This window comes from Haemorhous mexicanus, chromosome 33 (assembly GCF_027477595.1).
Source record: "Haemorhous mexicanus isolate bHaeMex1 chromosome 33, bHaeMex1.pri, whole genome shotgun sequence".
In the NCBI taxonomy this organism is placed as follows: Eukaryota; Metazoa; Chordata; class Aves; order Passeriformes; family Fringillidae; genus Haemorhous; species Haemorhous mexicanus.
The window spans coordinates 1-17613 of NC_082373.1; the positions used below are offsets into that span (position 1 = coordinate 1).

General features: G+C 66.2%; 2 protein-coding genes across 2 annotated transcripts; both read left to right on the top strand.

Annotated features, from left to right (window-relative positions):
* The first annotated feature begins 627 nt into the window (after positions 1 to 627).
* PIP4K2C (phosphatidylinositol-5-phosphate 4-kinase type 2 gamma) lies at positions 628 to 8402 on the top strand. Its single transcript, XM_059871864.1, has 10 exons — positions 628 to 819; positions 1637 to 1734; positions 1816 to 1912; positions 4195 to 4335; positions 5629 to 5775; positions 5862 to 5900; positions 6089 to 6202; positions 6512 to 6758; positions 6837 to 6940; positions 7750 to 8402. Exons 1-10 carry the CDS (start codon positions 655 to 657, stop codon positions 7828 to 7830), a joined length of 1233 nt encoding a protein of 410 aa, XP_059727847.1. The 5' UTR covers positions 628 to 654; the 3' UTR covers positions 7831 to 8402.
* A 308-nt stretch (positions 8403 to 8710) lies between these two features.
* Positions 8711 to 15464, top strand: DTX3 (deltex E3 ubiquitin ligase 3). The gene is given in 6 exon segments (XM_059871890.1): positions 8711 to 8775; positions 9561 to 9622; positions 11877 to 12091; positions 12093 to 12533; positions 14677 to 14894; positions 15251 to 15464. Coding segments are annotated over 5 exon segments (963 nt in total). The 5' UTR covers positions 8711 to 8775; positions 9561 to 9609; the 3' UTR covers positions 15327 to 15464.
* The last annotated feature ends 2149 nt before the right edge of the window (positions 15465 to 17613 follow it).

A 17613-nucleotide genomic window follows, 5' to 3' on the forward strand; every position in this document is an offset into this window, starting at 1 on the left:
TCATCACCTTCATCATCACCTTCGTCATTGTCACCTTCGTCATCATCGCTTTCATCTTCATCACTGTCACCTTCACGGTCACCTTCATGATTGTCATCGTTGTCACCATCATCATCGTGACCTTCACTGTCCCTTTGTCACTCCTCCCGCTCCCCTGTCCCAACTGGAGAGCTTGGGGACACCCAGGGCACACCTGGAGCCACCAGGGCCACGCACCAGAGCTGTGGGGGTCACACCTGTCCCTGTGGATCACACCTGTCCCTGTGTGGTCACACCTGTCCCCTGCATTATCACAAATGTCCCCTGTGGCAATCACAGGTGTCCCCTGTCAGTGTCACACAGGTTCCCTGTGGGATTGTACCTGTGTCCTGCAGGTGTCACACCTGGGCCTGTCACACCTGGCCCTGTCACGTGTCCCCTGCAGGTGTCACACCTGGCCCTGTCACGTGTCCCTGTCACGTGTCCCCCCGGGGGTGTAGGGCGCCCCCTGTCGGTTTCCCACGCCCCCGCACGCGCCGCCCGCGGCCCCTGACGCCCCCTAGCGGCCGCGCGCCCCCGGGCCCAGCCCCGCCCCGCCCCTGGCGCCGCTTCCGGGTTCCGGTGCCGCGCCGGGGCCGGGCGGAAGCGGCGGCGGAAACGGCGGAAGTGGTGGCCATGGCGGCGGCGGCGGCGGGTCCCTGCCCCGGGCCCGGCCCCGGGCCCGGCCCCGGCGCCGCCCGCACGAAGAAGAAGCAGAAGCGCTTCGTGCCGCAGCGCGTCAAGCTGCCGCGGGCCGCGGACCCGCTGCTGGCCGTGCTGGCCTGGGGGGTCACGCACCAGGTCAGCAACCGGCACCGGGACCCCGCGGCTCTTTGCCCCTGTACCCCCGTGTCCCCTCCGCGGCCCTTGGGATCCCCGGTGCCGGTCCCAGTCCCCTTCCGGGATATCCGTGCCCGTTCCTCCGGGACCCCCGCGTGTGTTCCCGGCATCCCCGCAGCCCCCAGCGTGTCCCTTCCCTGGGACCGTCATTGCCCCCGGAGCCTTCGGTCTCCCCCGCCCGGGATCCCCATTGCCCCCCGTTCCTCGGCTGCATCCCCGGCATCCCCATTGCTCCCATCCCGTGTCCCCATCCCTCAGCTCCACGCCCCAGGATCCCGTGTCCACATCCCGTGTCCCCGTCCCATGTCCCCGTCATTCAGCTCCATCCCCCGGAATCCCCATTGCCCCCATCCCGTGTCCCCATCCCTCAGCTCCATGCCCCAAGATCCCCTGTCCCCATCCCGTGTCCTCATCCTTCGGCTCCATCCCCCGGGATCCCCATTGTCCCCATCCCGTGTACCCATCTTGTGTCCCCTTCTCTCGGCTCCATGCCCCACGATCCGCACTGTCCCCATCCCCACACTTGGGGGTCCCCGGGGTTCTCAGCTGTCCCGGGGAGTGCCCGGGGGTGTTTTCCGGGGGTCCCCGGGTTGCCCGGGGTTGTTTCCCGGGGGGTGCCCGGGGATGTTTCCCGGGGGTCCCAGGGGTGTTCGGGGATGTTTCCTGGGGGTCCCAGGGGTGCCCGGGGGTGTTTCCCGGGGGGTGTCCGGGGATGTTTCCCGGGGGTCCCCGGGGTGCCCGGGGGTGTTTCCCGGGGGTCCCACCTTGCCCTCCCCAGATCAACGAGCTGAGCCAGGTGCCGCTGCCCGTGATGCTCCTACCCGACGACTTCAAAGCCAGCTCCAAAATCAAGGTCAACAACCACCTGTTCAACAGGTGAGCGCCACGGGGGGCACATGGGGGGCATCCCTGCAGCGGAGGGCACCCAGAAACTCACGTGAGCCCCCCCAACCTCAGGGAGAACCTGCCCAGCCACTTCAAGTTCAAGGAGTACTGCCCACAGGTGTTCCGCAACCTGCGCGAGCGCTTCGGCGTCGACGACCAGGACTACCAGGTGGGCGGGGGGCTTTGGGGGGTCTGGTGTTTGGGGGGCTCCCAGGAGAAGGGAGGGATGGTGGATCTGACTTCATGCTCTCAGAAGGCTAATTTATTATTTTATAATGCTATATTATACTAAAGAATGCTGTAAAATAGAGAGAGAGTGCAGGCAGAATGCTAAAAAGATAATAATGAAAACTGGGGACTGCTCAGAGCCTGGACACAGCTGGCTGGGATTGGTCATTACGTAAAAACAATTCACATGAAACCCATCAAAGATGCACCCGTTGCTAAACCATCTCCAGACCACATTCCACAGCCATCAGATACTTATTGTTTACATTTTGTTTCTGAGGCCTCTCAGCTTCTCAGGAGAAAATCCTAGCAAAAGGATTTTCATAAAATATGGCAGTGACACTATACTAAATTATGCTAAAGAATAGAGAAAGGATACAGACAGAATGCTAAAAAGCTGATAATGAAAACTGGTGACTCTCTCCAGAGTCCCAACACAGCCTGGCCCTGATTGGCCAAAGAGTCAAAACAACTCAGAGCAGAACCCAGTGACACAATCACCTGTGGGCAAACAATCCCCAAACTCATTCCATTTGAGCACAGCACAGGAGAAGCAAATGAGACAAGAATTGTTTTCCTTTTCTCTGAGGCTTCTCAGTTTCCCAGGACAAAAATCCTGGGCGAAAGAATTCTTTCAGAGAATGTGAATGGCACAGGAAAGGCCCTTCTTAAAATAGAATTAAAAATTCTTTGTGCTGCTGGAGAAGGGTTCCAGCCCGGGAAGTGTCACCTCAGGTGAGGGAAACGGAACCAGAGTGGGCAGGGAGGGCTGGGGAAGGTCCTTGGGGGGCTGGGGGGTGTCTGATGTTTGTGTCCTCGCTGATCCCTGCTGGGATGCTGGTAGGTCTTGGATTTGCAGGGAGGAATGATGGATCTGGCTCCATGCTCTCAGAAGGCTGATTTATTACTTTATAATACTGTATTACAGTAAAGAATGCTGTACTAAACTATACTAAAGAATGGAAAGGATACTGACAGAATGCCAAAAGATAATAATGAAAAACTTGTGACTCTTTCCAGAGTCCCAACACAGCTGGCTGTGATTGGCCATTAAATTAAATTAAATTAAATTAAAACAATTCACATGAAACCAATGACACAATCATCTGTGGGTAAACAATCTCCAAAGTCTTTCCAAAGCAGCAAAACCCAGGAGAAGCAATCAGATCATTATTGTTTTCCTTTTTCCCTGAGCCTTCTCAGCTTCCCAGGAGGAGAAATCCTGGCGAAGGGATTGTTCAGAATTCTGAATATATTCAGAAGATTTTTTCAGAAAATATTCTGAATTCTGTCCTATTTCAGAAAATATGACACAGGGCCTGAGGATTTTTGGTGTCCATCCACCTCGGGCAGGCAGAATTCCCATCAGGGTCCCCCTGTCTGTCCTGGGCACGGTCATGAGGCACCCGAGGGGAGCTCCAGACCGTGTGTCACATGTGTCACATGGGGGACCCCGGGCTGTCCCCGGGCTCCTGGCCACCTGTCCCCTGGCTGTGTCACCTGTCCCCTGGCAGTGTACCCCCAGGTGTCCTGGTGCAGAGCCCCCCGTGGGGCGGCTGTGTCACCTGTGTCACTGGTGTCCCCTGGGGGTGTCACCTGTGTCCCTGGGTGGCTGTGTCACCTGTGTTCCCAGGTGGCTGTGTCACTTGTGTCCCTGGGGCTGTCACCTGTGTCTCTGGGTGGCTGTGTCACCTGTGTCCCTGGGGCTGGCACCTGTGTCCCTGGGTGGCTGTGTTACTGGTGTCCCATGGGGGTGTCACCTGTGTCTCTGGGTGGCTGTGTCACCTGTGTCCCCGGGGATTGCACCGGTGTCCCCCTGGGTGGCTGTGTTACTGGTGTCCCTGGTGTGGCTGTGTGCCCAGCTGTTTCACCTGTGCCCCCAGGTGTCCCTGGCATGGAGCCCCCTGCAGGGTTGGCTGTGTCACCTGTGTGGCTGTGTCACCTGTGTGGCTGTGTCCCATGTCCCCAGCTGTGTCCCCTGTGTCTCCAGCTGTGTCACCTGTGTGGCTGTGTCCCGTGTCCCCAGCTGTGTCCCCTGTGTCTCCAGCTATGTCACCTGTGTCACCTGTGTGGCTGTGTCACCTGTGTGGCTGTGTCCCGTGTCCCCAGCTGTGTCCCTTGTGTCCCCAGGTGTCCCTGGTGTGGCTGTGTCCCCTGTGTCTTCAGCTGTGTCACCTGTGTGGCTGTGTCCCGTGTCCCCAGCTGTGTCCCCTGTGTCCCCAGGTGTCCCTGGCGCGCAGCCCCCCGCGCTGGGTGGGCAGTGGGCGCCGCCTGCTGCTCTCGGCCGACCGGACGCTGGTGCTGAAGGAGCTGTCGAGCGAGGACGTGGCCGACGTGCACGGGCTGCTGGCACACTACCACCAGGTATGGGCACAGGGCTGGCACACTACCACCAGGTACGGGCACGGGGGGCACAGGGGCTGGCACACTGCCACCAGGTATGGGCACAGGGGCTGGCACACTGCCACCAGGTATGGGCACGGGGGGCACAGGGGCTGGCACACTGCCACCAGGTACGGGCACGGGGGGCACAGGGCTGGCACACTGCCACCAGGTACGGGCACGGGGGGCACAGGGGCTGGCACACTGCCACCAGGTATGGGCATGGGGGCTGGCACACTGCCACCAGATACAGGGGGCACGGGGGGCTGGCACACTACCACCAGATACAGGGGTCGTGGGGCACGGGTTGTCACCTGTGTATCTGGGGGTGTCACCTTTGTGCCCGGCTCTGTCACCTGTGTGCCCAGGGTGGCTGTGTCACCTGTGTGCCCAGGGGTGTCACCTGTGTCCCCAGGGTGTCACTGGGGGTGTCACCTGTGTGCCTGGCTGTGTCACCAGGGTGTGCCCTGGGGTGTCTCTGGTGTGCCCGAGGGGTGGCTGTGTCACTTATGTCACTGTGTCCCTGCTGTCCCTGGGTGGCTGTGTCACCTGTGTCCCTGGCTGTGTCCCCCCTGTCCCAGCTGTGTCCCTGGCTGTGTCCCTGGTGTCCCTGGATGGCTGTGTGACCCGTGTCCCAGCTGTGTCCCCCATCCCAGCTGTGTCCCCGGTGTCCCCGTGTCCCGGCTGTGTCCCCATGTCCCTGCTGTGTCTCCATGTCCCTGGCTGTGTCCCCGTGTCCCAGCTGTGTCCCTGTGTGGCTGTGTCCCCTGTCCCAGCCGTGTCCCTGTCCCAGCTGTGTCCCGGTGTCCCTGCTGTGTCCCTGTCCCAGCCGTGTCCCTGTCCCCTCTGTGTCCCCCCTGTCCCCTCTGTGTCCCCATGTCCCTGCTGTGTCCCTGTGTGGCTGTGTCCCCTGTCCCAGCCGTGTCCCTGTCCCCTCTGTGTCCCCCCTGTCCCAGCCGTGTCCCTGTCCCCTCTGTGTCCCCCCTGTCCCAGCTGTGTCCCCCCTGTCCCAGCTGTGTCCCCCTGTCCCAGCCGTGTCCCTGTCCCCTCTGTGTCCCCCCTGTCCCAGCTGTGTCCCTGTCCCCTCTGTGTCCCCCCTGTCCCAGCCGTGTCCCTGTCCCCTCTGTGTCCCCCCTGTCCCAGCCGTGTCCCTGTCCCCTCTGTGTCCCCCCTGTCCCAGCTGTGTCCCCCTGTCCCAGCCGTGTCCCTGTCCCCTCTGTGTCCCCCCTGTCCCAGCTGTGTCCCCCTGTCCCAGCCGTGTCCCTGTCCCCACAGTACGTGGTGCAGTGCCACGGGCAGACGCTGCTGCCGCGTTTCCTGGGCATGTACCGGGTGAGCGTGGACAGCGAGGACACCTACCTGCTGGTCATGAGGAACCTCTTCAGCCACCGCCTGCCCGTGCACAGGAAGTACGACCTCAAGGTACTGGGGTGTCCCCGAGCCCCTCCGAGTCCTGCTGTGGGGCAGCCTCCCCCCAGAACCCCTCCTGTCACCTCTGCTCCCTGCAGGGCTCCCTCGTGGACCGAGAGGCCAGTGACAAGGAGAAGGTACTGCAGGGGGATGCTGGGAATCCCCCGAATTTGGGGGGGGTCTCCAGGCCTCGTTTTCCCTCCTCCCCAATAACGACAGCTCATGAGCTGCACCCTTCCCTGAGGAGGGGCTGGCCCCTGACCCCCAGAGGCACAGCCTGGGGGGGTCCCACAGCCCTGGGGTGTCCCCCCCCGTCCCTCCCCAGGGCAAGGAGCTGCCCACCCTGAAGGACGTGGATTTCCTCAACAAGAACGAGAAGGTGTTCGTGGAGGAGGAGCAGCAGCGCGACTTCATGGACAAGCTCAAGCGGGACGTGGAGGTGGGAGTCGGGGGCTGCACCCCCAGGGGGTCCCAGGGGATTCGGGGGGCTCTCTCCCCACCTCAAGTGACCCTTTGGCCTCCCAGTGCCCAGGCTCTGGGGGTTTGGGAGCGCTCCCCATGGCCATGGGGTGTCCCCCACCCCTAATGACCCCTTGGTTGTCCCCCCAACCCTGAGGAGGGTTTTTGGGGATAACGTCCAGCATTTGATAGCTGTGGGGGTGACAGTGCCCAGGCTCTGGGGGTTTTGGGGTGAAGCCCCCCCAGGGTTTTGGCATGGCCTCCCCCAGTTGCTGCCCTGTCCCCTCAGTTCCTGGTGCAGCAGAAGTTGATGGACTACAGCCTGCTGCTGGGCATCCACGAGGTGGAGCGGGGCGAGCAGGAGGAGGAGGAGGAGCTGGAGGAAGAGGAGCTCGCGGGGGGCGATGATGGGGGGCTGGGGGGCCCCTATGGCACCTCCCCAGAGGGCCTGGGGGGGCTCCTCAACTCCTACCGGCCCCTGGGCCCCGGCGAGTTCGACCCCGGCGTGGACGTGTACGCCCTGCGCGGGGCCGAGGGTGAGCCGGGGGTCCCGGGGGGTCCCGGGGGGTTTGGGGGGGCAGGGAGCACTGACCCCCCCCGGCTGTGCCCCCCAGGAGCCCCCCGGCGCGAGGTTTATTTCATGGGGCTCATCGATGTCCTCACCCAGTACGACGCCCGCAAGAAGGCGGCACACGCGGCCAAGACCGTCAAACATGGGGTGAGGGGGGCACCCCGAAATGGAGGGCACAGCTGGGGGGCACCCCGAAATGGGGGGCGCAGCTGGGGGGCACCCCAAACGCGGGGTGAGGGGGGCACCCCGAAACGGGGGGCACACACTGGGGTCACCCCAAACTGGGTATGAGGGGGGCACCTCAAACTGGGGGGGCACGGACTGGGGGGCACCCCAAACTGGGGGAGCACCACAAAGAGGGGGCGAGGAGGGCACCCTGAATAGCGGGGGGGCACCTCAAAGACGGGGTGTGGGGGCACCCCAAGAGCTGGGGGGGAGCACGGACTGGGGGGGCCACCGGATTGGGGGTCACCCTGAACTGGGGGTGGGGGCACCCCGGACTGGGCTAGGGCAATTCTGAACTGGGGAGCAGGCACCCAAACTTGGGAGGAGGGCAATTCTGAACTGAGGGGGGGCACCCCAAACTGGGGGTGGTATTTCCCAGCTGGGGCTGGCAGGGCTGGCACCCCCTTGGTTTTTTGGGGAGGGGGTTTGTTGGAGTGCTGAAGGTGGGGACAGGGAGGGGTTGGGGGGACCTGGGCCAAGCCTTCAGAGGAGGATTTGGGGTGGGGTTAAAGCCCCTGGCAGGGTCTGGGGGGGCTGGACGTGTGGGGGCTGTGGGGAGGTTGGGACTGGGGGGGCTGTGGGGGGGTCGGGTGAAGCTGGAGGAGGTGCCTAGGCTGGGGTTGGGTCCTGTGGGGGAGTCTGGGGGAGGGGTGGGTGTCAGGAGGGGCTGGGGGGTGGTTCCCGGGGGCAGGGCTCTGTTCCTGGGGGGGCTCTGAGCCACTGCCCCCCAGGCCGGAGCCGAGATCTCCACGGTGCACCCCGAGCAATACGCCAAGCGCTTCCTCGACTTCATCACCAACATCTTCGCCTGAGGGGGGGGCTCAGCCTCCCCCCCGCGGGACCAAAACCCCCCCAGGGTGTGCTGACCCCTCCCCACACACCCACAGCCCCACAGCGACCCCCCCGCAGTGGGGTTCCACTACTCAAGTGCCTTAACTTTATGTAAGGGGGTCCGGGGGGGCTCTGGCCCCAGCACTGGGGGGGTCTGGGGTGCCCCCGCCACACGGGGGGCTCTGGGACCCTTTTGCCCCCTCCCAAAGCTGGGAGGGGGTCAAACACTACTTGCCCCAGAGGGGGGGATGAAAAGGGCCCCCCAGTCATGATCTTCTGGGGGTGCAGCCTGCATCCCTGTTCCAAATGGGGCTGGGGGGCACTCCCTGCCCCCCTCTGCGTGGGACCTGGGGGGCTCCGGCTCCCCCTCTTTTCTGCAGCTCCCGGGGGGAAGGGGAGGACCCCGGCCCCGTGGGACCTCCGGGGGGGCGGGGCCTGCTGGGCTGACACCCCTATCCCCTATTTGTGGGGGTGCCGTGTGTCGTGTGCCCCCCACCCCATTTATGGGGCTCCTTCCCCCGCTCTGTACCGAGAAATAAATTATTGAACCGGCCCTGAGTCTGCCCAATTCCCTGGGCCCCTCGGACCCCCCTGCGCCCCTCAAACCCCGGCTCCGACATTCCCGGGGACCCCCGAATTCCCGGCTCGATCGCCCCGCCCCCGCCGCTCAGGCCCCGCCCCCACCCGGCTCCGCTTTCCTGTTGGCCACGCTCTCTCCCCGCCCCCAGGCGCGTTGCCATGGCGACGCCCTCCCCGCCAGCCCCGCGCGCCGTTGCCATGGCCCCGCCCCTCCCCCGTTGCCATGGCGGCCCCGCCCCTCCCCCGTTGCCATGGCGGCCCCGCCCCGCGCGGTCACGTGAGGCGGCCGCGCTGAGGGCGCCCCCCGCCGCCGGACGCGCCCGCGATGCTGCGCCCGCCCGGGCCCGGTGCGTGCGGGACCCCCGCGACCCCGGCACCCCCCCGGCCTGCCCGGCAACCCCCGGCCCCCCGCACCGCGCTCTGCCCGCGGCCCCCGCCCCGGGCCTGCTGCTGCTCTCACTGCAGCGACCCCTCGGGCCCCTCCCCGGGCCTGTCCGTTCCCGTCGGGCCTCACCGGGACCCCCCGGGCCCCTCCCCGGGCCTGTCCGCTCCCCTCGGGCCTCCCCGGGACCCCTCGGGCTCCTCCCCGGGCCTGTCCGTTCCCCTCGGGCCTCACCGGGACCCCCCGGGCCCCTCCCCGGGCCTGTCCTGTCACCGCCGGGCCCGTCCGTCCGCCCGGGCCTCCTCGGGACCACCTCCGGGCCTGTCCTCCCCCTCCTCGGGACCCCCCCCCCGCTCCCCCGGGCCTGTCCCCCCCCATTCCGGGCCCCATCCCCCACCCTGTCCCCCCCGCGTGGAGCCCCTGGGGGGGATGGGGGCACCGGGGGGCACCGGGGGGGCACCGGCGCGTTCACCGGGCCCCTCCCCCGGATCATGGCTGGACAAACAGCCCCGGGGCCGCTCCGGGGGGGCTGGATGGGTCTGGGGGGCCGGGGGGACCGCCAGGAGCTGCTGTCCCCCCCGGAAGGGCTCTGGGGGCTGGGGGGTCCCCTGGGGACACGCGAGGGGTGACGGTGCTGTTGTTATTGTGGTGTCACCTGGGCGGGGGGAGGGGATCCGGGGGGCTGGACGGACCCCCAAAGTGGGTCTGGGGGTGGTGGGGGCCGTCTGTGACCCCCCCGTGTCCCCCCAGCCCCGGGCTCGTGGCTCCGCTGATCCACTGCGCTCCGCTCGTGTCCCCCATGGGCTCACCAGGTGGGTGTGGGGGACACCCCGCTCTGGGGACCCTCCCCTGTCCCGGGACCCTCCCTCGTGCACGGCCCTTAGCTTTGGGGACCCCCTTTGGAGCCTTTCCCCCGGGCTGTGGGATCCCCTGGCTCTGGGGGACCCCCTTGGAGCACCTGTGGGACCCCCCGGACATGGAACACCCCCGGGTTCTGGGGACCCCCTCGTGCACCCCAGTTCTGGGCATCCCTCTCAGACCCCCCCGAGTTCTGGGGACCCCCTCGTGCACCCCTCGGCTTCTGGGGACCCCCTTTGGACCCTTCCCCCCGGGCTGTGGGGGACCCCCTTGGAGCAGCTGTGGGACCCCCCAGCCATGGAGCACCCCCGGGTTCTGGGCACCCCCCTTGGGCACCCCCCGGTTCTGGGGACCCCCTCGGGCATCCCCCGGGGATGGGTGGGGTGCTGGGGGCACCCCAATTTTTCCCCCCCCCCTCCCGGGGGTCACGGCGCGGTGCCCCCCTCGGGGTGTCCCAGATTTGGGGACAGGACAGGTTTAACCCTTGGGTGGCACCTTGGGTGGGTGAACGTCCCCCCCGGGGGTGGGGGGCACTGTGCCCCCCTCAGGACCCCCCCTGGGTGCCATGGCCAGGCTCTGGGGGGTCTGGAGGGGTCCATGCCCAGACTCAGAGGGTTTGGGGGGGTCATGTTCAGATTTTCCAGGGTTTTGGGGTGACCCACAGTCCCCAGGCTCTGGGGTCTTGGAGTCTACATGCCCAGGGTCAGGCAATTTTGGGGGTCCCTGCCCAGGCTCTGGGAGATCTGGGGGATCCATGCCCAGGCTCAGAGGGGTTTGGGGGGGGACCATGTGCAGTGTCAGAAGTTTTGGGGGCCTATGCCCAGTCTCAGAGGATTTTGGGAGTCCATAGCCTGGCTCTGAGAGGTTTCGGGGGGTCAGTGCCCAGTCTCAGGCTTTGAAGATCCCATGTCCAAATTTTGGGGTTCAAAGGGTCCCACGGCCAGCCCTTGATGGTTTTGGGGTGTCCCCCCCCGTGTTTGTCCTGTTAAGGATTTTGGGGTGTTGGGGGCCAGGTGATGGTGCCAGTGGGGGTCCAGCCCCTGGGGTTTTGGGGGTCCTGTGCCCAGTCCCTGGGGGTTTGGGGGGTCCCGTGCCCAGCCCCTGGGGTTTGGGGGTCCCGTGCCCAGCCCCTGGGGTTTGGGGTGCCCGTGCCCAGTCCCTGGCAGTTTTGGGGTGCCCCAGTGTCGTTCATGCTGCCAGGGATGTTGGGGTGCAGGGGGGCCACCAAGAGCCAGGTGATGGTGGCGGTAGGCTCCAGGCTCAGGAGGTTTTGGGGGGGTCCATCTCCATCCTCTGCTGGTTTGGGGTGTCCGTGGTGTTTGGGAGCTCTGTGCTCAGTCCCTGGGCTTTGGGGTATCCGTGCCCAGCCCGGCAGTTTCAGGGTGTCCCTGCAGTGTCGTTGGTGCTGTGAGGGATGTCGGGGTGCGGGGACCCCAGCAGGAGTTGGATGACAGTGCCAGCAGGGTCCTGTCCCTGGGGATGTGCCCTGCCCCGGCTATTTTGGGGTGTCCCTGCTCAGTCCCGGTGTTTTGGGGTGCCCATGGGTGTTTCGGGGCGCCCCGTGTGCCCGGCCCTGAGGTGCCCCGGGGCTGACCCCGCAGTGTCCTTCGTGCTCTCGAGGATGTCGGGCTGCGGGGGCCCCAGCAGGAGTGGGGTGACAGTGCCAGCAGGGTCCTGTCCCTGGGGATGTGCCCAGCGCTGGGTGTTTTGGGGAGCCCGTGGCTGTTTCGGGGTGTCCGTGCCCAGCCCCTGATGCTTCGGGGTGTCCATGCCCATTTCGGGGTGTCCATGGCTGTTTTGGGGTGTCCCTGCCCACTCCCGGGTGTTTCGGGGTGCCCGTGGGTGTTTCAGGGTGTCCCTGCTCAGTCCCGGGTGTTACAGGGTGTCCGTGCCCGTTTCGGGGTGTCCATGGCTGTTTCGGGGTGTCCCTGCCCACTCCCGGGTGTTTTGGGGTGTCCATGGCTGTTTCAGGGTGTCCCTGCTCAGTCCCGGGTGTTTCAGGGTGCCCGTGGGTGTTTCAGGGTGTCCCTGCTCAGTCCCGGGTGTTTCGGGGTGTCCGTGCCCGTTTCGGGGTGTCCATGGCTGTTTCGGGGTGTCCCTGCCCACTCCCGGGTGTTTCAGGGTGCCCGTGGGTGTTTCGGGGAGCCCGTGGGTGTTTCGGGGCGCCCCGTGTGCCCGTCCCTGAGGTGCCCCGGGGCTGTCCCGCAGTGTCCTTCGTGCTCTCGAGGATGTCGGGCTGCGGGGCTCCCGGGGCCAAGAGCCGGGTGACGGTGCCCAAGCGCGTGTGGGAGTTCGTGACGCGGGAGCGCGCGGCGCGCCTGGCGCTGCTGGCGCAGGAGGCGCGGGTGCGGATCCTGGTGGACGGCGAGACCCCCGAGCTGTACGTGCTGCAGCTCTGCGCGACCCCCCCGGGGCCCCCCCGGCGGCGCGGGGCTCTGCCCGGCCCGCAAGGCGCTCAAGGCGCTGCTCAAGGAGACGGAGAAGGAGCTGAAGAAGCGCAGCCAGCGGCACGGGGAGGTGCTGGGGGCCCGCCCGGAGCCCCCCGCGGGCGCCGCCGGCTCTCCCGGCGCGGGCCCGGCGCGGGACGAGGAGCCGGAGCGGCAGTGCCCGATCTGCCTGGGCGAGATGCGGGGCCCGCGCACGCTGGAGCGCTGCCGGCACTCGTTCTGCGGGGAGTGCATCGCGCGGGCGCTGCAGGTGCGCTCCGCCTGCCCCGTCTGCGGCCGCTTCTACGGGCAGCTGGTGGGCAACCAGCCCCCCGACGGCCGCATGCTGGTCACCCGCGACGCCGCGCTGCCCCTGCCCGGCTACGAGGCCTTCGGCACCATCATCATCCAGTACGTCTTCCCGCCCGGCGTGCAGGGGGTGAGTGCGGCACGGCTGCGGGGGGAGGGGTTTCCCATCGTGCCGGGCGATCCCAAATCCCGTTGGGTGGCCCCGGCCCGGCCCTACGCCCCCAGTGCCCCCATGGGTGCCCCCAATGCTCTGGGTTCAGCTCTGTGCCCCCAGTGCCCCCATGGGTGCCCCCAATGCCCCGGGTTCAGCTCTGTGCCCCCAGTGCCCCCATGGGTGCCCCCAATGCTCTGGGTTCAGCTCTGTGCCCCCAGTGCCCCCATGGGTGCCCCCAATGCCCTGGGTTCAGCTCTGTGCCCCTAGTGCCCCATGGGTGCTCCCAATGCCCCGAGTTCAGCTGTGCCCCCAGTGCCCCTGGTCATCCCCAAATCCTGCTGAGTGTCCCCAGTGCCCCATGGGTGCCCCCAATGCCCCGGGTTCAGCTCTTTGTCCCCAGTGCCTGTTGTCCCCAAATCCTGCTGGGTGTCCCCAGCACCCCCATGGGTGCCCCCAATGCCCCGGGTTCAGCTCTGTGTCCCCAGTGCCCGTTGTTGTCCCCAAATCCTGCTGAGGCTCCCCAGCATTCCTGGGTTCCCTAAACCCTGATGGTTGCCCCAACGCAGTCCTGTGCCCCCAGTGCCCTTCGATGTCCCCAAATCCTGCTGGGTGTCCCCAGTGCCCCTGGTTGTCCCCAAATCCTGCTGGGGCTCCCCACCATTCCTGGGTGTCCCTAAACCCTGATGGGTGCCCCAAGCCAGTCCTGTGCCCCTGGCAGCCCCAAGTGCTCCTAGTCCCCCTCTGTCCCCGGCAGCCCTGGGTGCTCCCAAGTCCACAGTCTGTGGCCCTGGCGCCCCTGGGTGTCCCCAAATCCTCTTGGCTGGCCTGGCACGGTACTGTGTCCCCAGCACCCTCAGGTGCTGATGGATGGCCTTGGGTGTCCCCAAATACCCCTGAGCCAGCTCTGTGCCCCTGGGTGCCCCCAAGCCCTGCTGGGTGTACCCAGCGTCCCTGGGCTACCCACACATCCTGGCAGGTGTCCCCAGGTGTCCCCAAATCCTTTTGGGTGTTGCTGGCAGCCCTGGTGTCCCCAAATGCCCCTGTGTCCCTAACAGCCCTGGGTGCTGCCAATGCCCCTGGGCGCCCCCAGCCCTGATCCCCATCCCCCCCCCATTCCTTCTGTCCCCCATCCCTTGCCCCCCACCCCCCGGGCAGGTGAAGTGTCCCCAGCCCTTCCCCTGTCCCCCCATCCCCCTCTCCCGCTGTCCCCCTGTCCCTCATCCCCCTGTCCCCGTGTCCCCCTGCCCTTACCTCCCGTGGGTCCCCTCCATCCCCCATGGGTGCAGTACCTGGGCACCACACGGGCACCTGTCCTGCGTGCTCCCCATTGCTCCTCCCCCATACCTGTGGAGCCCCTGAACCTGGGGCTGCAGCACCCCAGGAGCAGACAGACCCTGGCATCTGTTCCCCTGTGCCCCCGTCACTGCCTCCCTTACCTGTGCCCCTGTCCCTGCCCCCCTCACCTGTCCCCTTACCTGTGCAGGTGTGTTGTACCCTGGCACCACATGGGCACTGACACCTGTGTCCCTGTCACTCTCCTGTCCCCCTCACCTGTCCCCTGGCACCACATGGGCACTGACACCTGTGCCCCGTCCCCTCTCGCCTGTCTCCCCCTTGCACAGGTGGAGCACCCGAACTCGGGCGTGCAGTACCTGGGCACCCCGTGGACACTGACACCTGTGCCCCTGTCCCCTCACCTGTCCCCTGGTGCCACAAGGGCACTGACACCTGTGTCCCTGTCACTCCCCTGCCCCCCTCACCTGTCCCCCACCCCATGCAGGTGTGTGGTACCCTGGCAGCACAAGGGCACTGACACCTGTGTCCCTGTCACTCCCCTGCCCCCCTCACCTGTCCCCCACCCCATGCAGGTATGTGGTACCCTGGCAGCACAAGGGCACTGACACCTGTGTCCCTGTCACTCCCCTGCCCCCCTCACCTGTCCCCCACCCCATGCAGGTGTGCGGTACCCTGGCAGCACAAGGGCACTGACACCTGTGTCCCTGTCACTCCCCTGCCCCCCTCACCTGTCCCCCACCCCATGCAGGTGTGTGGTACCCTGGCAGCACAAGGGCACTGACACCTGTGCCCCTGTCCCCTCACCTGTCTCCCCCCTGCACAGGTGGAGCACCCGAACCCGGGCGTGCGGTACCCGGGCACCACGCGCGTGGCGTACCTGCCCGACTGCCCCGAGGGGAACAAGGTGCTGGGGCTGTTCCGCAAGGCCTTCGCCCAGCGCCTCACCTTCACCGTGGGCACCTCGCTGACCACCGGCCGTGCCAACGTCATCACCTGGAACGACATCCACCACAAGACCAACTGCACCGGCGGGCCCCAGCTGTGCGGGGGGCACGGGGGGCACCTGGGGGGCACCTGGGGGGTGGGGGACAGCACCCACCACGAGACTGCCCCCGGCTGTGCCAGGGGGTGTGGGGGCACCTGGGGGGTGGGGGACAGCACCCACCATGGGACTGACTGCCCCCGGCTGTGCCAGGGGGTCTGGGGGCACCTGGGGGGGCTGATGGGCACCTGTGCATGTGGTGGGGCACCTGCGGGGTTGGGGAACAGCGTCCACCACATCCAGCACCAGCTGGGGGAGGGGGGACTGGGGGCACTGGGGTGTGGGGGGGAGGGAGGATGGTGAGGGGGGCACCGGGGGGGGGGCACAGCCTGACTCGCTCCCCCTCTGCCCCCAGGTTCGGGTACCCCGACCCCACGTACCTCGCCCGGGTGCAGGAGGAGCTGCGGGCCAAGGGCATCACCGAGGACTGAGCGGGGGGGCAGGGACCCCTCCCGGGCAGGGGGACCCCCCCAGGATCACCCCGGGCAGCAAGGACCCCCCTGGAGCCTCCCTGGGCAGCAGGACCCCCAGGCAGGGGGAGCCCCATACAAGGGGACCCCCCGGGGCAGGAGGAGCCCCCCCGGGCAGAGGGATCCCCCCTTCAACGGGACCCCCCCATGCAGGGGGATCCCCCCTTCAATGGGACCACCTCAGACCCCCCCCGGCCCCCCTGGCTGGCAGCAGGGGGCACAAGGAGGGGGCCAGGCCCCCCCGGGGGGCTGGTGCCAGCCAGCTCCCGCAGCACGGACAGACAGACCCCTGTACATAGCCCTGACCCCCAGGACAGACAGACGGGGGGATCCCTGCCCCCCACCCCCCAAGCCCCGGGGGGGTCCCACCCTCGGGGGGGGTTATTTATTTTTTATTTCCCCCCCAGGTCTGTAACTTTGATCCAATAAAAATATGCAATGGATTGAGGGGAGGGCAGTTCCCCGCACACCATGGGCTCTGGGTGGCACAGGGGGGCAGTTCTGGATGGGGGCACAGGGCTGGGGACACTGGCATGGGGACAAGAGACATGGGATGTTGGGGTGAGGACATCGGGGTGGGGACACGGGCATGGGACAGAGTGAGGGCACATTGGGACTTTCGAGTGGGACACTTGGGTGACACTGGGATGACACTGGTTGGGGCACTGGGATGGGGGCGCTGGGCTGGGCCCTGAGCTCAGGGGGATTTTGGGGTGGGATAGCAGAATCATGGAGTGGACTGGGTTAGGAGGGACCCTAAAACCCATCCCATCCCACCCCTGCCCTGGCAGGGACCCCTCCCTCTGTCCCAGGCTGCTCCAGCCTGGCCTTGGGCACTGCCAGGGATGGACCAGCCCCAGCTGCTCTGGGAAATCCATCCCAGCCCCTCCCCACCCCCACAGGGAGCCATCCCTGCCCAATCTCCCATCCAGCCCTGCCCTCTGGGAGCCATTCCCTGTGCCCTGTCCCTCCATCCCTTGTCCCCAGTCCCTCTGCAGCTCTCCTGCAGCCCCTCCAGGCCCTGGCAGGGGCTCTGAGCTCTCCCCACTGTGAGGTGAGCACCCCCAGCTCTCCCAGCCTGGCTCCAGAGGGGCTCCAGCCCTGGAGCAGCTCCGAGGCCTCACAGAATCACGGAATCATCGAGTCCAGCCCAGCCCCAACACCTCAACCAAACCCTGGCACCCAGTGCCACATCCAGGCTTTGTTAAACACACCCAGGGATGGGGACTCCACCACCTCCCTGGGCAGAACATTCCAGAACTTTATCACTCTTTCTGTAAAAAACTCTTTCCCAATAATCAACCTAAATTTTCCCTGGACACAGCTTAAGGCTGTGTCCTCTTGTTCTGTCAGTTCAGACAGAGCCCAGCCCCAGCTGAGCACAGGCACCTTTCAGGAGCTGTGCAGACTGATGAGGGCACCCCTGAGCCTCCTTTCCTCCAGGCTGAGCACCCCCAGCTCCCTCAGTGGTTCCTCACAGGGTTTGTGTTCCCAGCCCCTCTCCAGCCTCTCTGCCCTCCTCCTTGCATCCTTCCCAACCTGAGGGTCCAGAGCTGGACACAGCACTTGAGGTGTGCCCTCACCAGTGCTGAGCACAGGGGCAGGATGAGCTCCCTGCTCCTGCTGGCCACACCACTCCTGACCCAGGCCAGGAGCCATTGGCCTCCTTGGCCACCTGGGCACACAGCTGGCTCATGTTCACTCAGCTACCAACCAGCACCCCCAGGCCCCTTTCTGCCTGTCCAGCCACTCTGTCCCCAGCCTGCACTGCTGCATCACCAGGCTCCCAGGAATCTGTCTGGGTGCTGGAGTTGGGAATTGTGTTCCCAGGAGAACTGAGTCCTGCATTCCCCACAGCGCCTCTGACACAACTCAGCTCCCTGCTACCCAGAATTACAAACCCCAGGGGCTCAAGACAAAAAAACCTGGATTCCAGGAGTGATTCTCAGTTCCTTATTTGTTTCATCTTAAAAAAAAGGGAAGGGTGCAGCCTCACCAGTGCCAAGTACAGGGGCAGGATGAGCTCCCTGCTCCTGCTGGCCACACCACTCCCGACCCAGGCCAGGAGCCATTGGCCTCCTTGGCCACCTGGGCACGCTCTGGGGCCTCCTCTGGGCTCTCTCCAGCAGCTCCTCATCCTCCCTGTGTGGGAGCCCAGGGCTGGAGCAGCTCTGCAGGTGGGGTCTCACCTGGGCACAGGGGCGCAGGGGCAGAGCCCCCTCCCTCTACCCTCGCTCAGCCCAGCCCA